At 38.0% G+C, this 18540-nt stretch overlaps 1 protein-coding gene across 4 annotated transcripts in view; it reads right to left on the bottom strand.

Annotated features, from left to right (window-relative positions):
• LOC106079668 (polycystic kidney disease protein 1-like 1) overlaps positions 1-18540 on the bottom strand; it is a 360015-nt gene that overhangs the window by 292119 nt on the left and 49356 nt on the right. For all 4 annotated transcript variants that reach the window (XM_056017219.1, XM_056017218.1, XM_056017220.1 and 1 more), the window contains exon 13: positions 3160-3305. In XM_056017219.1, the coding sequence (XP_055873194.1) occupies positions 3160-3305 (146 nt within the window). The remainder of the gene's footprint in view (positions 1-3159; positions 3306-18540) is intronic.

The following is an 18540-nucleotide window of genomic DNA, read 5'->3' on the forward strand; positions in this document are numbered from 1 at the left end:
TGGCTGACATAGAAGAGAGCACCTGGTTGCATGCGGCCTCAGAACGAGACAGCTGGGGGTCACTCACGAAGGCCGCGGGATACGCATTTGAGACCAAGAAAATCCGATGCCGAGGACAAACGCAGACGGCGAAAAGAAAATATAAATCGACCACCTGCGGACAATTTTTATGCTTGCCCTGGATGTGGCAAAATATGTAGGTCACAGCTGGGACTGCGGAGCCACAGGAAATACTGCATTCCGTACTGATCTTCGGACTCGAAGACAAACCTTTTAGGCTATGAAGAACTGTGTTGAAAGTGTTCGGTGGGCTCGAACAATATGGTAACTTATGCAACCCGTACTTGAGAAAAACAGTTATTTATACATTAAAGAATAATATCCCAAACATGAATATTTGTGCAAAGCTACATTAAATATCAAATATATTATTAACTTATAATCTCAGTGATTAAACTTATCAGAACTAGAGGTCTAAACCAAAGGCATTTCCGAGAAGTACTTGAAGATTTGAAAACAAAACATTTCGATCTTCGGTAGCACTGTACTATCCGATGGCTTAGCATAGACAAGGTAGTGAGAAGAATATGGAATCTCAAGGAAGAAATTTCTATGTCCCTTGAAAGACATTGACTGAGACTTTTTTTTTACTAATATTTTAATGAAGATTGGAAGATACACCTCATGTTTTTCAAAGTATTGCAATGGGTTGTTCGCACATGAAATATATGTATATATTAAATCTTTTCAAACAAAGCTTTACAGTTTCTCCAAGCAAGCAAGTGAAAACATATTTTCTAATTGTTCTTCGCTTAAAGGTGAAACTATTTCTAGTGAAATGGTTGAAAATGTACAAGACATTTAGAGTAGTTAATTAATCCGGACATTACATGAATTCGAACACTCGCTGTTTTTGTGGTCATTACATCTTTATAGGTGTTCGAATAGCATAAACTACTCTAGATTCCTTGATTGCGGAAATTGAAAAAACAATTAAGACGTCAAGAGCTTGGAACCAGATTTAAAGACCCTCAGCTCACCATTTGATACAGAAACTTATTCAGCTTCAGAGGACATAAGCCCAAGCAAATTATGACAAGAAAAAAAGTTTCAGTCAGTACTTAATCGGAAGTTTTTAAGGGTGCCAGAAACTGTATTTCCACAGTTAACAAAAACAAAATTGAGGCTAAAATTTCACATTATTTTGGTCTCCATACATCTGTAAACAAGCTTTTTTTTAAATATAAACAATGGTAAAAACTAGTTAGTTAGTTCCACAGTTCCGGAACATAATGCACGAATACAAACAGTCTAATACTTCATATCTAGTACATTTGTGGTGAGAGGTTGTGATGTATAAAGACAATGTCAAAATTTAAAAACTATATTCCTAAAATTAGCTTCGAAATTGCAAACTCTTGTTGTAATTTCTGAATTGGGAGTGTACAAAATTGAAATGTAAATGTATAATGCAGTATTGATATGAATTAAAAGACACTAGCGTATTTTTATAATCTGTTATATATATATATATATATATATGGGGAAAAAGCTAGAGACCTCACTCACCAGAAGAATGACAAAGGCACTGCAGGAACGCAGAATAAGATTTAGATTTTACTGCCCACCAGCCACAAGTTTAGGCCTTAGTCCTTTAAGGACCCCTCCCCTCCTCCTATAAGCATCATCCCAGTCGCCGTGCTGGTTAGGACTCTGGTTATGTGGTGCGATGGAATGTGCTGCTTAATACGAATCATCTACCTCGAGATTCAACTAATCCATTGGATTTATAAGTCAAATCATTTTGAAGACGAACGAAATCATTAAAATCTTCAGTAAAATCTTTATATTTTTTTCTCAAATATTTTTAGCTTAGAGTATGGTCATCCAACCTGTTTCCCGGATGACATTCAGATGTTGTACACTATCTAACAGTTTTCTAAGGTAGTAATTTGTATTAGTTTAATTAGTAGTAAAATTTTCACTTCTATTGCCGCGGATTCTACTAACGGACTGCTTCATTAGAGAAGGTATTTATTCCTTCTTCTTCCTCGTCCTTATTGTTTTGTTGTATCAGGGACAAATATACGAGATGAACTCTTGGAGTGTTCCGATGACTAGAGAAACATAAGACATGAACTCTTGGAGTGTTCCGATGACTAGACCAACATAAGACATGAACTCTTGGAGTGTTCCGATGATTAGTCCAACATACGAGATGAACTCTTGGAGTGTTCCGATGATTAGACCAACATACGAGATGAACTCTTGGAGTGTTCTGATGATTAGACCAACATACGAGATGAACTCTTGGAGTGTTCCGATGATTAGACCAACATACGAGATGAACTCTTGGAGTGTTCCGATGATTAGACCAACATACGAGATGAACTCTTGGAGTGTTCTGATGATTAGACCAACATACGAGATGAACTCTTGGATTGTTCCGATGATTAGACCAACATACGAGATGAACTCTTGGAGTGTTCTGATGATTAGACCAACATACGAGATGAACTCTTGGAGTGTTCCGATGATTAGACCAACATAAGACATGAACTCTTGGAGTGTTCCGTTGACTAGACCAATATAAGAGATGAAACATGGTTTCCAAATCAGGAAGCTCTCCATAAAGTTTTCTTTCTATAGGAGTGTTTTGAGTCCAGTTTCTTGTTCGGGTCTCCTGTTAAAGAAAGTCGTTTTGAAGGACATGGTCAGCACTCTCTGGTGATAAATCACACGGGCAGATTTAGCTAGTTCCAATTTTTAGCTTCTGAAACATATGTTGTCTCATTCTGTTGTGTCCGATTAGACGTTCATCATGTCGGGATAACATAATTGGCGTCGTCTTTTTTTGTGTGATTCGGATGAGAGCTTGCCCTTTTCTTGTTTAGTAGTAGTTTCATCATTTTTATGGATAGAGTTTAATTGACTGTTTGTACTTTCCCTTTTGCCAAGTGTATTTATTCATCAACTGCTACTATATTCCTTGGGCGTTGAGAGAAAGTTCCATTTCGGAGCGATTCAACGGAGCATGCAAACATAACAAATATTTTGAAAACGTGACAATCTCCCTGAATATATTCAAAGTAAATTAATATATAGAAATGTTGACGTATGTATATACGACTTGTTTTAAAGTTTTAAAAATGTACATACCTGGGACGTTGAATTTCTTTCTCACTAGTGAGGAGAGTAACATTTCCACCTATTGCTATTTTCTGGTTTAGCGGCCATTCAATATATATAACAGGAAGAGTTAATCTTATTTGCACTTTTATCTTTGGCACGACCTTGAAAAATGTCTACGAAAAAAAAATTGCAGGTTAGATTTAAAAATTATATTGTTTATATAAATGGGAACTATAATATTAAACATTATAGCTTATAGTTAATATAATTACAATGTTACACATATTAAGCTAGAGCAGGGGTGAGCAAATTACGGCCACATGTGTGACCACAGATTACACATATAAAAATCTAAACATAAAAAAATAAATAAATAAAATAAATATCTATATAAATTATTGAAAGTTTTTATTCTTTTCACTCATGATGAAGAGGCTAAATAAACACTGTCTCTACATGGCATTCTAGAATTCTAAAACGTTGAAAGTAAATGAAGATTAGTTTTATTGGTAATATTAACAAGACATTCAGCCAAAGACAAATTTTCAGGCCAGTATTTATTCAATGCTTTGAAGAACTGTGTTGGAAGTGTTGGGTTGGCTTGTAACAAGATGGCACGTGTAACAAATGTTAGAGCCCGTGCTTTAACTGAGAAAAACAGTTGTTGTTTTTTTAATAAAAGAACAATACGCCATCCATAAACTCTTAACGGAAAAGATTGCGCAGGGGTGTGACTAATCGTGTATTACTAGTGTGCATGGATTGCGGGGTGTCTAGAGGGTCTAGGGTATAATTGTAATGTCTGTTCAATTTGCTAAGTCACAGACCCACCAGCTATGGGGTAGACAGGCATGTCACAGACCCAACAGCTATGGGCTAGACAGGCATGTCTCAGACCCACCAGCTATGGGGTAGACAGGCATGTCACAGTCCCACCAGCTACGGGGTAGACAGGCATGTCACAGACCCACCAGCTACGGGGTAGACAGGCATGTCACAGACCCACCAGCTATGGGCTAGAAAGGCATGTCACAGACCCACCAGCTATTTGGTAGACAGGCATGTCACAGACCCACCAGCTATGGGGTAGACAGGCATGTCACAGACCCACCAGCTATGGGGTAGACAGGCATGTCACAGACCCACCAGCTATGGGGTAGACAGGCATGTCACAGACCCACCAGCTATGGGGTAGACAGGCATGTCACAGACCCACCAGCTATGGGGTAGACAGGCATGTCACAGACCAACAATGGAAACAAAGACGTAAACATTGAAACGAAATAGCAAAAGGGGGGAGAGGATTATATGTGAGGGTCTCAAAATGTGAAACTGAACTTTTCTTTAACCATCCCTCAATGAACAGTAATAGTGACAGTGTCGGCACTTGGTCGTAATGATGCTTATCTTGTTATGCAGATCGTGCAGCAAATGATGCAGTTGTACTGGATCTCCACTCTAGTGCTAGCAGTTTGGCTTGGCTCTCTAGTGACTAGAGGTGGACGTGCAAGTTGTGCGTGATGGCAGCTGTACCAGTATCAGTGACCAAAATACTTTTGGCAGTGTAACAGTAGTACTGGTGTCAAAACATAGGCACACTAGGTATCGTATACACTATAGGTACAGTAAAAACTGATGGAGGCTACGAAGAAAGAAAAGATAGAGCACTCCTCGCATGCATCTTGTCGATGCCCTCCATTGAATTGCATGCGTCAGATTAATATATTACTTTGTAATTACAAACAGGGAAGGTGATGATAATAATTGCTTTCACATTTTGTTCATATAATCTAATGATAACTACAATAAATATTTAACGTCAGCTAGGTAAGGTAACAATCCAAATGAAATATTGACAAGGGAGGCAAAAAGAATTATTTCTTGAGATACAATGTGGATGTAGGTAGGGGGGAATAATCAGATCAAATAAATCGTCAGCTGCAACACTGTGTGTATATTCACAAGTTTAGCCATCTTCGTGATGAGAAGAGGAGAATAATTATCAACGCCAATAAACAAAAATGATAATATTAATTACAGTCCAGAGAAAATATAAAACAATATTATAGAATTTACAAACTATGTAAAACTATTTAACAGTAAAGGTAAAAGTTGTGAGCGCCTAGTTGTCGGGTATACTCACGAAAGGCCAATGCCGATTAACACATAGATATTATTAAAAATGAAAGACATTTAGAGTAATATACAATTCAGGGGAAATTTGTAGAATAAATCCCAGAATGAAATATTTAAAACACCAAAATTGTAAAAAAAAAGGTTTAAAGACATGCATCATTAATGAATACCCACAGACCTATATATACGATACCTAGACTGGACATGTAGATCTCTAACAACACATAAAAATGCGAAAAACTTCAAAAAAGATGAAACAAGGTGTTGTTTTGTAAAATGGTCATAACAAGTAGTTTAGTTTTTCAACCCTAACCTATGTAGCATAGTTTAATATTTAGATCTAGCTTATGAATACAACGAATTGTATTCTTACCTATTGTTTGTTCCAAACTTACTTTCAAGCGGCGACCTATAAATGGGACTAACTGAGCTTATATCACCATGTTCAGTCAAGTACAATTTCTTTTTCTTGTTCAAGATATCAAACAAGATAATTAATAGTTAATGATATAATCAGTGACCAAGAAAGCTATAGACTGCAAGAAAACATGGGCTTGAAGACTCTTGAAGAAAAGCGTGCCACATGGAAAATGGCCAGATCCTCTACTACCAAAGCGAAAGCTACCTTGACATGCAATTTATGTGGACAGGAGTGTCTCTCCAATATAGGGCTTCACAGCCATATGAAAAAGTGTTCGAGATGAATTATAGTCGTTTCACGACTGAAGGAGGCCAATGATGATGTTGATATAATCAGTTAATTGTTGTGTATTCATTCTTGTGTTGTCAGTTAAAAGAAATTATTGTGCACATTTTCTGCTTGATCCGAAATAACGTGTACAAACTTTTTACCAGACAGACAGAGTGAGTTGATATAAGCTTTGTAAAAAACACCACCAGGGCAAGGATTTAGAGATGTTAACATCAAGATACCGTTTACATAAAAACAGACACAAAAACTATGGCAATCTAAACATTGAATGAATGTTACATTTTACATTTGAATGAAATTAGCGTGAATGTATAATTATTTCTATAGTTATAAAACGCAAAATTGTAAGACACATTACCTCATGGATAATAAATATTATTATTATTATTATTATAACACACTTATCTAGTATGGATTTTTAAAAAAATAAATCGTTGTCTCTGTAGCGCGTGTTACATAATTTACATTCCGATCTAGGTTTTAGGTTCTGTATTTGGGTATTATAGTAGTGTTGGAATTGTAAATGAACTAGATTTAGATTTTAGAACACATTGACACCATTTAGCTGCCGTATCTTGCTCCTATTCCTTCAAGGACCCCCGCGTACATTCCACAAGTACTGTAGGAACTAGGAACGTTAGAAGCAATACGGGCTACTGTTTATATGTTAACATAAGTTTATAATTCAAGTATCATTTTTTAAAAATAACTTAGTAAAAATCTATTGTAAACATAGGTATCGGTAGTCAGTATTTGATTGCCTAACTTTTAACTAATAAAAATTAATAATATACGTTAAAAAACAAGAAAAAGTACCGGTACGTACCGTCACAAAAAAGCCATGTATATATATATATATGTTTATTCAATGCTCAAAGACTCAAGGCAAGGACCAAAGTAAACTATGACTGCATCAGAGATTTGCTATTCGCGGATGACTGTGCCCTACATGCCTCAAACGAAGACGCCCTTCAAAAGAGCCTCTCCCTCTTCGCTAACGCCTGCAAAAATTTTGCCTCCCCATAAATGTAAAATAGACATAAGTAATGCACCAACCTCCTCAAAATAAATCTGTCACAGAACCAGACATTCTTAGAGATTAGAAATTAGCAAACGTCAAAAAGTTTGTCTATCTGGGAAGAGCTATGAACATATGCTTTCAACTGAGAGAAGAAAGAAAAGATTACGCCATAGTGAAAGAGGCTTTACCGAGACAATTTTGACTCCACAAATTATGAATACCGAAAGAAATTGAAATAATTGACATCCCTGTCAAACGATGATCGACAAGTATTGGTCACCACCATGTCGATGTACTGTCGGAAGTTGATGTACTATCGGAAATTGATGTACCGTCGGAAGTTGATCACAAATATGAAAACGCAGTGATTGAAGCCTACAATAATAATATTAGAACATACGTCACGAAGCGAGAGCTAAAGACCATCACCAGCTTGATACAAGGAACAAGAATACAGACGTAATCAGCAAAAAGTTGGTTTCCAATGTCAAATTTGTGGTAGAACAAACCTCATTACAGAGACTTGCTACTACAACCGACGCAATAAAAATTGGAACAACAGACCGAGAGATCGAGCGTTAGCGGCCAAACATGTTAATAAACTGCAGGTATACCCAGGCTTTGTGGGAGAACAGATGACCAACGTACGATACGATACAGGTGCAACCGAGATTTTAGTCGCAAAAGAATACGTCAACCCACAAGAGTACACCTGAAGAAGACAAGAATGTGTTGGTTACACTTGTCAAGTAACGACACATCTGGTTGCACTTATCAACATACACACACCGTTCATCAGTGGTTGGCATGAGGCTTTAGTACTAGATAATAAGACAGGCAACATTGGTCTTATCATTAGTGATAATCGATAATCAAGTAAACAAACCGAATGAAATTTCCACAAAAGGTCAAGACCCTCTACTGATTAAAACAGAGAATTTTTTCAGTGAACAGAAAAATGATCCAGATCTAATAAAACTCATAGATAGTGAAGCTCCACCAAGACGAGGTTTAATCAAGATAGGCCAAGATGGTGTCTATGTGAGAGAAATCTGAAAGCAGGCAAGACACAACAATTGATAATTCCAAAGAAATAGAGAGCAATAATTTTAAAACTTGCACATGACATTCCGTTTACAGGACACATGGGAGTAAAGAGAACATTGAATAGAATCTTGAATACATTTTCGGGCTAAAATTACTCAAGAAGTCAAGGCTTATATAAAATCTTAAGCAATATAGGCAAGCTCCAATACAAACAACAGACTTAAGTGAAATGCTATTTGAAAAGATAGCTGTAGATATTATTGGACCCATGTCAGTAATATCCGGTAGAGGCCATCGCTACATACTGACTGTTGTAGACATGTGCAGACGGTTTCCAGAAGCAATGCCATTGAAAATAATTCTTCCGAAGATGTCGGAGACGCACTAACAACAATATTTGCAAGAACAGGTTAACCTCGTATAATACTAAGCGATCGAGGCACTCAGTTCAAATAAAATGAATTCGCGCAGTTTTGCAATACTCTGAATATTAAACAACAATTAGCTGCCCGTTTCCTACCCCAAACGCAGAGAATGTTCGAACGCTTGGACTCAACTCTGAAAACAAAGTAGCAACAGACTGGGACAAGCTGATTCTGTTATGACATGATTAGGAATTAGTTATTTGTTTCGGGAATAAGGGGAAAGTTTTAATTAGCGACAAGTGACGTGACAGATCTTTAAAAAAGAAGAACGCTCTTAGTGACGCTAAAAGGAAGACGCTTCTTGTAGAGTAGTAGACTTGAGTACGACATTATTGACATCGGACGATTCCCTTCTTGAGTATTAAACATATTTGTAGAACAACATATCAGCGTCGACTACATATTTGCTTGTTTCGGCCTTTCGCCGGTGTTACTGAAGTGTTGAGTTCAGCGTTACTTCCAGTCAGATCTACACTAGACAGATTGCCAAGAATCAACACCGTGCGCGGAGGCCTTAACAACGTGGCGACCCCAGACTCGGAGCTCACTGGCATCAACATCCAGAAGGATAGAAGCCCTCTGTTAGGAGGAGGCAGAAGTTACGTCATCGGCCTAGTCTGCAGCTAGACCCTGATTATACAGCCACGTCGGCGAAGGAAAGCCAGTGAGATCCTGGACTCGTAGACCTAGGAGGTAACGAAATATAGATCTAGATCTACATTTGTCATTTGGAAACGCCCATACGTTGGGGCATCGTACTGAAGCCTGGAGTTCGGTATTGAGAAGGCTACAGTTTGTGGAAGGGAAGAAAACCGTCCTGTCAAAGCGAACTGAAGGGATATCGCCTGCCCGGCATCGTGAGGACGAACGTTAAGGTCACCTCTGCAAGGCCAAGATCGACCGTTGAGGTCACGCCAAAGAACTTGTGACGTAGGAACCATCTTACTGCCTACGGCACTTAAGTACAGTAGTGCTAATTTGATCTAAGTCTCGGCTGAATCTGTGCTACACGTTAGAGAGCCAGATAGCCGGTATTTTAGCACTGGATTTGACTTTGTCGCTGTGTCAACTGTTGGACCGTTCCAGTTTCACTTGGGACAGACGACCACCAGGAACCACCGTACCTGCCTTGGAACCAGCAACCGGAACCAGACTCTACGTCACCGACGAACCGGAGCCAGACGACAGATCACCGTGAACCAGAACCAGACGCCGTTCCACCGAAGAACCGGAGCCGTTGCAGACCAGTACCGAAGGACCTTGGAGAGCCGAAACGTTCGCTGTCCTTATCTCACCGCTAGGGAAGACATCACCGTGAGCCTTGCCGCCGGGACAGACATTAGCGTAGCAAGAGTGGACCCGAGACTGACTGTGGAGTTATCGCAGCTTCTTAGACAGATAAGTCAAGTGTTATTTAACTACTTTCTCCTTAGAATAATTAGAGTCTGTAGGGAAGTGACCACTCGCTAGATTATCACTACCAGGTTAAATCGTGGTGGATTGGGGATATCCTTAAAAATTAGGTATAATCTAGCAAGAGGTCCAGATATACGTTTAGCTGTTAATTCGTCCTGTGTGTGAATGTGGATCATTTAGTTAAGCATTTTTTTTTTGTAGTAACGTTGTGTATTAATTGGTTGTAATACTCCCGTCTTAAGTCTTACTGTCAGACGAAAGTCTCATTCATTAGAACTAGATCTATAGTTTGGTGTTTATCATATTTAAGTTTATTTTCATAGTTTATGTGTATGAGTAAGTTATATACACTCCTGGCTGTGAAAGCAGGTAAGAAGTAACTAAGATCTAGCGTAATCTAGACTAGATCTGGGGAACAATCGAGGTGAAGCCTGATTGCCCATTTGTAAATTTAGTATTTGTAAATAGACAGGTTGGTCTATTTACCGGCGACTCGTGTGAGTAACACGTAGTCGGTAGAGTGTGCGTGTGTCGCACATCGTATTCAGTCGGGTCAGAGTGTAGCCTACACACTGGTACCAAGGATACTAAGTGTATCTTGGAAAGTACAGAAGTTATTATAAGTCGGAGTTGGTAGTCTAGACTCCAAGGGTAGAGTGACGAATTTAATTCATTTGAATTAAGAGATATTAGGAAGCCGCGGAGCGAGGGTACGCTCAAAAGATAATTTGATTTATAGAACATAGGTAATAGAAGCTATTAGGCTTTTGTGTAAGATAATTTAAATAAAAAGCGAAGTAAAGTAACAAATAAGTAATATGGCAACTGCTCCAGGGTACGACCTAGAAGAGTTTAGGAAAAAGCTAATCCAAGAGGCCAAGACAGAACTGGAACTACGAGGCAAAGAACTGGCCGCCTATGTGCAGCAGATGGTGGCGGCAGAAACAGAACGCTTAGAGAAGGAGAGGATAAGAGAAACAGAACGCTTAGAGAAGGAGAGGATAAGAGAAACAGAACGCTTAAAGAAGGAGAGGATAAGAGAAACAGAACGCTTAGAGAAGGAGAGGATAAGAGAAACAGACCGCAGAGAGCGGGAACGAGTCAGAGAAGCTGAAAGAGCCAGAGAAAAAGAAAAAGAAGAAGCAGATCGCATAGAGCGGGAAAAGGTTAGAGAGGCAGAAAAGTTGGAGAGGGAAAAGGTTAGAGAGACGGAACGTGTAGAGAGGGAGAAGAAAGAAGAGGCGGACAGAAAAGTGAGAATTCAAGTTGAACAGATGAGGATAGAGGCTGGTGTAAGTGTGCCCACCGAAGGGAACAGCAACAATAGTGCCAACATAGAAAGCCATAGTAGCGCCGCATGGATGAAAAAGAAAATACAGCCTTTTGCGGAAGACAAAGATGACATCGGCGACTATCTGAAACGATTTGAAATTAAACTAGCAAAGTTTAATGTCCAGGAGAAGGAGTGGTCCGAAATCTTGTTGGACTTCGTACATGGGAAAGCCCTCACGATTTGCCAAAACCATGACCACTCGATGCAAAACAGCTATCAGGTGCTAAAGAAGGAACTGCTAAACGCATACGGGCACAACGCGGCAACATTCCGAAAGAAGTATTACGAAAACACTCCATCCAGCCAAGTTGATCCACAAACAACAATCAACTCAGAGAAAGACTTCTTCACTAAATGGCTCGGATTCGAGAATGTAGAGAACACCTACGAGGGGTTGAAGAACTTCATTCTGATTGATAACTTTATCAATAAGTGCGACCCTCAGCTACAGTCCTTTGTAAAAGAAAGAAACCCTAAGGTAATTGAAGACTTGGTAGAAATCATTAGGATCTTTAAGAATGCTTACCCAAACAACCCACTTTCGGTTAGCGACCATAAAAAAGTTATTGACCTGGTAAATTATGTAAAGAGAAATGATGGTAATGATAGGGATTATGGTAGGAGAAACGATAGGTCCAGGGAACCTGGGAACAATGGTCGGGATAGTTATGATGGCATAAAGGATAGATCCTGGGAAAATGAAAACAATGGCAGGGAAAGTTATGATAGGAGAATAGATAGACCTAAAGCGGGTGATAGAAACCTTAGGGATGTTACATGTTTTAACTGTCAGGAAAAGGGACACATGGCATACCAATGTAGGAAACATAGAGGGAATGGAGCTGGCAATGGGAATACACAGGATAATAGTGGCACTAGTGATAGGAGAGGTAATCAAGGAAACCGTAGACAAGAGAGGGATAATCGGCCACCAGATAGGGTTAATTTTGTAAGGAGCATCCAAGACAGGGATCGTGATAGTTAGTAGGGATAGTGAACCAGATGAAGAAATTAATTACGTTGATTGTGGGGAAGATAGATTTAAACTATATCCGGGCATGATAAATAATAAACAGGTAAATGTGATCCGGGACACAGCTAGCAGTACACTCGCAGTTCGAGGGGGATTAGTTAAATCTAAGGATTATTTAGGCTATACCAAAGCAGTCAGATTGGCAGACGGCGCAGTTAAGAGATTCGAAGCATGCAAAGTGTTCCTTCGATCTCCATTGTACACAGGGTATTGCGAAGGGGTAGCCATGCCAAGGTTATCTAGAGATGTTTTACTTGGAAATGTAGCAGGTGTCAGAGCCGATTCTGACAAACAGGTTAGAAGTTGGGAAAAGAGGGATGGCAACAAGAAGCGAAATAAACCTAGAAAGGACATAATTTGTTTTAACTGCCATAAACATGGGCACATCGCTAAAGACTGTTGGAGTAGGGCAGAACAGTCTAAACAGAAGATTGCGAGTTCGGATAGGAGGCACAGGTCTGTATCCGACAGTGATGGTAGAAGAGATGACTGTGGTAGCGGTAATCGCAAGTCATACAGAGGTAGAAGGCCACAAGCGGGCTATAGTGGTGTAAGAAGAGATGTTAACTCCAGTTGGAGAGAACAAATGTATGAGTCGTGTAGATAGCCTGTGAAACGTAGCACTATGAGACCGTAGTGTGTAAATAAGTTGGATTGTATTTAAATTGTTTATTCTTAATTAATTGACCTAACTAGTAGTCATAACTAGACGGGTATTAGGTTGTGTTAAGGTATTTTTGAATAGGATATTTATGTTATAATATAAATGCTATTGCGTTATTATTAGATTAACTCATGTTGGTTATTGATTTCGGGTAGTATGTATGAATTGTATGTATGTTTGTATGAATAAAAAGGGCATTTATAAGGCGACGATGTAGTTACATCACGAAAAAGTAAGTTTATAATTTATTCTTTGTATTTGATCATGATCATACATCAGTCAAGAGTTAGGTCGTGTGGGGACAAGTAAGTGGAGAGAGGAAATAAAATACACTTGTAAATGCCCGAAAGAACGTTAGGTGTATAGTGGGAGAACGAGTATTGATAAATGTCGATTTGTCATATTAGGTACATTGTCTGTCCTGACGTGTGAGGGAAAGCGGTGTAACCTCTGGAACGTGATGTGATGAAGTATAGATAGACACACCTATAGTGTCAGCGCAAACGAACTATGCCTGCGGTCACCTATGGCACATCACATTGACAGTATCAGTTAGTGACACTTGAGGGAAATATGTGTTCAGAGGAACTTGATTGTGGACACAGAAAGAGAAGTTGAAATCGCAATCAAGACTCAAGTTGTGTTGTCTTTTATGTTTCCCTACATTTTGGCCCTTGCACATTGTAAGACAAAGACAGTAGATTAAAAAATTGACAGGCATTTTTTTTTAGCGGGAGGGGGAGGAGTTGTTATGACATGATTAGGAATTAGTTATTTGTTTCGGGAATAAGGGGAAAGTTTTAATTAGCGACAAGTGACGTGACAGATCTTTAAAAAAGAAGAACGCTCTTAGTGACGCTAAAAGGAAGACGCTTCTTGTAGAGTAGTAGACTTGAGTACGACATTATTGACATCGGACGATTCCCTTCTTGAGTATTAAACATATTTGTAGAACAACATATCAGCGTCGACTACATATTTGCTTGTTTCGGCCTTTCGCCGGTGTTACTGAAGTGTTGAGTTCAGCGTTACTTCCAGTCAGATCTACACTAGACAGATTGCCAAGAATCAACACCGTGCGCGGAGGCCTTAACAATTCCCATACTGTTCACCTACAGAGAAGTACCGCACACAAAAACCGGCTTCTCACCATTCGAAATGCTCTATGGTGAGAATGATAAGGTAGACTTTCATGTTGCACGTGCCAGTGCTGCTTTTGGCAAACTTCAAGGACAAGTGTGGCAACGAAGAGGAATCATCATATCCACAAAACTGAAAGTCTAAAGTGCTGTAGTTCTCCCGTCACTCTTATATGCATCAAAGTCCTTGACCTTATATTCCCGCCACACCAAAAAGCTAAACTCCTTCCACCTACGATGAATCCATAAGGTGCGTTGGTCTCGGAGTCTCGATATTTGAAGCAAGAAGAGTGACCAGGGTGAAAGAACGCCGAACCAATAAAAAGATGAGAGAAGAAGCAGGCCTATCTGCAACTGACCGAACCCAACCATGCCACGTATTCGGCAGGATTTGACTTTACAGTCATCTTCAAGTCCATAGGAAATGAGAAATGTGCTCATCTTCAATCACGAAGGAGAATATAGAGTCTCTCTATATATAATTCTCTCCATGGCTCAACAGTTTGGAAAAGTAATGGAAAAATCACTCTATTATTTCTGCAAGTCGGACTAGAGTTATTCCACATAACTTTAGCGGCGAAAAAAAAATAGCACGGCCGGACTTAACCATTGTGACCAAGAAGTCATCGAAAGATCACTCTTTTATTTCTGCAGGTCGGACTAGAGTTACCCCACGTAACTTTAGCGCGAAAAAAAAAAAAAGAAGGGGGGGGAGGACAACAAGTTATCTACTCCGTATTTACCCATCAATAAATAACAGGGCTTGAATTAACCATTGTCGGATTTCGTGGGGCCCAGTTTGTGTAGGGATACGGTTAATAAGTGAAAATTAAGAGTTTGTATTATTCATTGTTTACTATATACAGAATTACTTTACGAGCCTAGCGTGTAGCGAAGTCATACAGTACATCATGAAAATTCTATTTCCTACATAGATCACGCTCAATAGCAAGAATTACCAAAATGTTTCAATCTATATCTACGAAAATTGTTGACCTCAAGTAATTCTTCATCAGTTTGAGGCGCGAAAAGCTTCTTTCACCAAATTCCACATTTACGGGTATTGCATAATGCATTTTTTTTTAAATCTCGCGTAGGATTGGCGTTTTCCATATTGAATGAAGCCCCAAAATTACACTTTTTAGCCTATATATATATATAATATATATATATATATATATATATATATATATATATATATATATATATATATATATATATATATATATATATGTATATATATATATATATATATATATGTATCTATATTATAAAGTAGAATGTGAGGTGTATGTATGTATGTATGTATATATGTATGTATGTATGTTACTTATAGACATCAAAACCGCTTGACCAATCTTGATAAAACTAGGCAGGAATGTTCCTTGGGTACTAACTTAGACCGCAGTGTATGTATTGTAGCCCTAAAACAAACTTAAGACCCTAAAAAAAATGAAGTTGTCCGACTCTATTACAGTTATAGTATTTTATGGATCTAGGCCATGTCTACAATGTTGACTTGAGAAAAGATCGAAAGGATTTAGACCTAGATCTAATTTTAATAAATACACTTTACGCAGATAGTTTTTTACTTTGACACATGAAAATACAAAAAAAAGGTCCATTGATTTCATTATATAATAAAATTAACCTTCAATTTTGTGTTTCAAAGTATTTTTTACATAAATTAGTTCCTTATATCTGTGACTACAGATTTCCTGACAAACATTCTTTCATTAGACAATACCGTAATGAATCGCGTACTAAAAATTAATTCGTTTAATTGTTTATTTTACTTTATAATCCCATCCCTAGATCTAAAACTCTAATTCAACTCTAAGATGATAAAACTTCTCTTCGCACAGATAGTTTTATACTTTAACACATAAACATATTAATTGAAGTCCATTCATTTCATATTTTGATCAAATAAACATTCAAATTTGGTTTTTAAAGCTACATTCGTTTATGAAAGCTGCGAAGCCGAGTTGAGATAGGCCTAGATCTAGATCTATATTCATTCATGAATCGCGTACTAAAAATTATTTCGTTTAATTGTTCACTTTATAATCCCATTCATTTAACAAAGCTATCGCTCTTTTCGTTTTTAATAGATATGAATGTATCGGCCTCGGGTAATCCCATTTTCGCAAAACTAATTTTATATTCGTAGCGAAAGAGAAATAACGTGAAAGGATCATTAGATACGTTTAACATACATCTAAATCCAATCCACTAGATTATTCAAAAGCATTTTTTACATAAATTAGTTCCTGATATCTGTGTGACTACAGATTTCCTGGCGAACATTCTTTCATTAGACATTACCAAATGGTTACACATTAACACATCTCTCTACTGAGTCTATTCCTAGGCCTAGGTCTAAAACTCTTATTGAACTCTAAGAACTCTAACACATGAACATACAAAATTAAGTCTATTCGTCTCAAATTTTAATCAAATATATGTAAGTCTACAAGCAAATGTTTTAATTTGAAAAAAAAATGGATTTAAGCCTATTAGCTATTTTGATTTGATAGCTTCATTCACACTATTTTTACATTGACACATTCGCTTTACTTATTACATTATTATTTCGTTTAATTGTTAACAAAACACTCTCAGTGACTATATCGACAGTAATGCGCAAATAAAGACCTGCGGGTCGCGGGTAACATATGTCTAGTATATATATATATATATAAGTATATATATATATATTTCAGGAGATGTGGAATGAGTTTTTTCAAAGATTTTAATAATTTCCATAGATTTCCAGGACTTATTCGTATATTTTGCAATTTCGGTAGATTTCCAGTGGTAAATCAGGAGGCCGTGGGAAATCTGTTATAAGTTATTAAATGGTTTAATTTAATAATTTACACCTAGGATTAGCATGGGCCTATGAAAGTGCTGGGTTCGCTGCGGTCGCATATGTTGCCTATAGCCGACCGTACAAAATAGCGGCGTATACTACGCCCTTGGTCAACTAGTATATATAATTTGTTCCAAATAAACTATCTTATCAGCCAGTCCTACTTCCCGGATAAAACCCAGTACTTTCCCAGGATCTACGCTGTCAAACAATGTCTTAAGGCTGTTTGTATTAAAAGATTTTCTTCTAATGTCCTGCTTCATGAGGCAGCCGAAGAGAATGTTTAAAACCTCAACCGAGATACGATCATGGGAAGACCTAAAAGACTGTGTGTAGGCCTTGGCAAACCTGAGAGAAAAGAAAGTGTGTGTCAGAGTCAGTCCGGGACAGTTGAGGACCAGCAGAGCTAAAACGATGCAATAAACATGCCTATAGGTAGCCAGGCTAGACCAAGTCAAAACAAAGGACTATTGGGACACGAGGCCTTCATCAGCAACTAAACAAACTTATAAACAACTAATTAACACAAAGTGAACTTATCTGTCCGTTGTTGTTCTCTATCGAGGTAGAAAAGAAATGAGCTACGCTGGTGTAACAGCGCGGGAAATTGGAAAGAGGCGGTGATGTCAGGCAAAGATGAATGGGAAAAGGTGAAGTGCTCATTTTTATACTATAAAGCAAAAAGTAAGGCGTGTGTATGTATGTTCCTTTTAGAAATCAAAACCGTTTCACCAATCTTGATAAAACTTGGCATAAATGTTCCTTGGGTACGTATGTATAGTAGCCCTAAAACAAACTTAAGACCCTCAAAAAAAAAAGGTGCCCAACTCTATGAAAGTATTACTATTTACTATTTAATGGATCTAGGCCATGTTTACCATATTTACATGAGACAAGATCGAAAGGATCTAGATCTAATTTTTAAAACTACATTTTGCACAGATTGTTTTTTACTTGACACATGAATATACAAAATATAGTCTATTGATTTCATTATTTAATAAAATAAACATACAAATTTGTGTTTTAAAAGCATTTTTACATAAATTTGTTCCTTATATCTGCGATTTTAGACATCCTGGCGTACTTTATAATCCCATTTATTTAACAAATCGGGTAAACCCGTTTTAATTGTACTTTATATCCTATGGAAGACTGTCTAAAAATGTCTGGAACAGACGAAGTATCACCAAAAATACAAAGCTAGGGATCTATCTAGCTGTCATCCTTCCTACATTGCTCTATGCTTCAGAAACGTGGAAAGTGTACAGAAAAATGCAAAGAAACTGAACCACTTCCACATGATATGTCTGAGAAAAATATTGAATATCAAATGACAAGAAAAAATACCAGATACTGAAGTCCTTCAAAGAACGGTTCTGCAAAGCATCCACACAATCCGGATGCAGTCCCAGCTGGGATATGAAGGAGACGTCTGCAGAATGGAAACCCGCCGCATCCCTAAACCTGTATGGAGCAAAGCGCTCACAAGGCGGATAAAGGAAACGTTTCAGGGACAAAGCTTCTCTGAAAGCGTTCAGCATAAACCCAGCCACATGGAAGACATAAGCTCATTACATAGCATCATGGCGTCGAGCTGTGAAAAC

Source organism: Biomphalaria glabrata, chromosome 18, assembly GCF_947242115.1.
Source record: "Biomphalaria glabrata chromosome 18, xgBioGlab47.1, whole genome shotgun sequence".
In the NCBI taxonomy this organism is placed as follows: domain Eukaryota; kingdom Metazoa; phylum Mollusca; class Gastropoda; family Planorbidae; genus Biomphalaria; species Biomphalaria glabrata.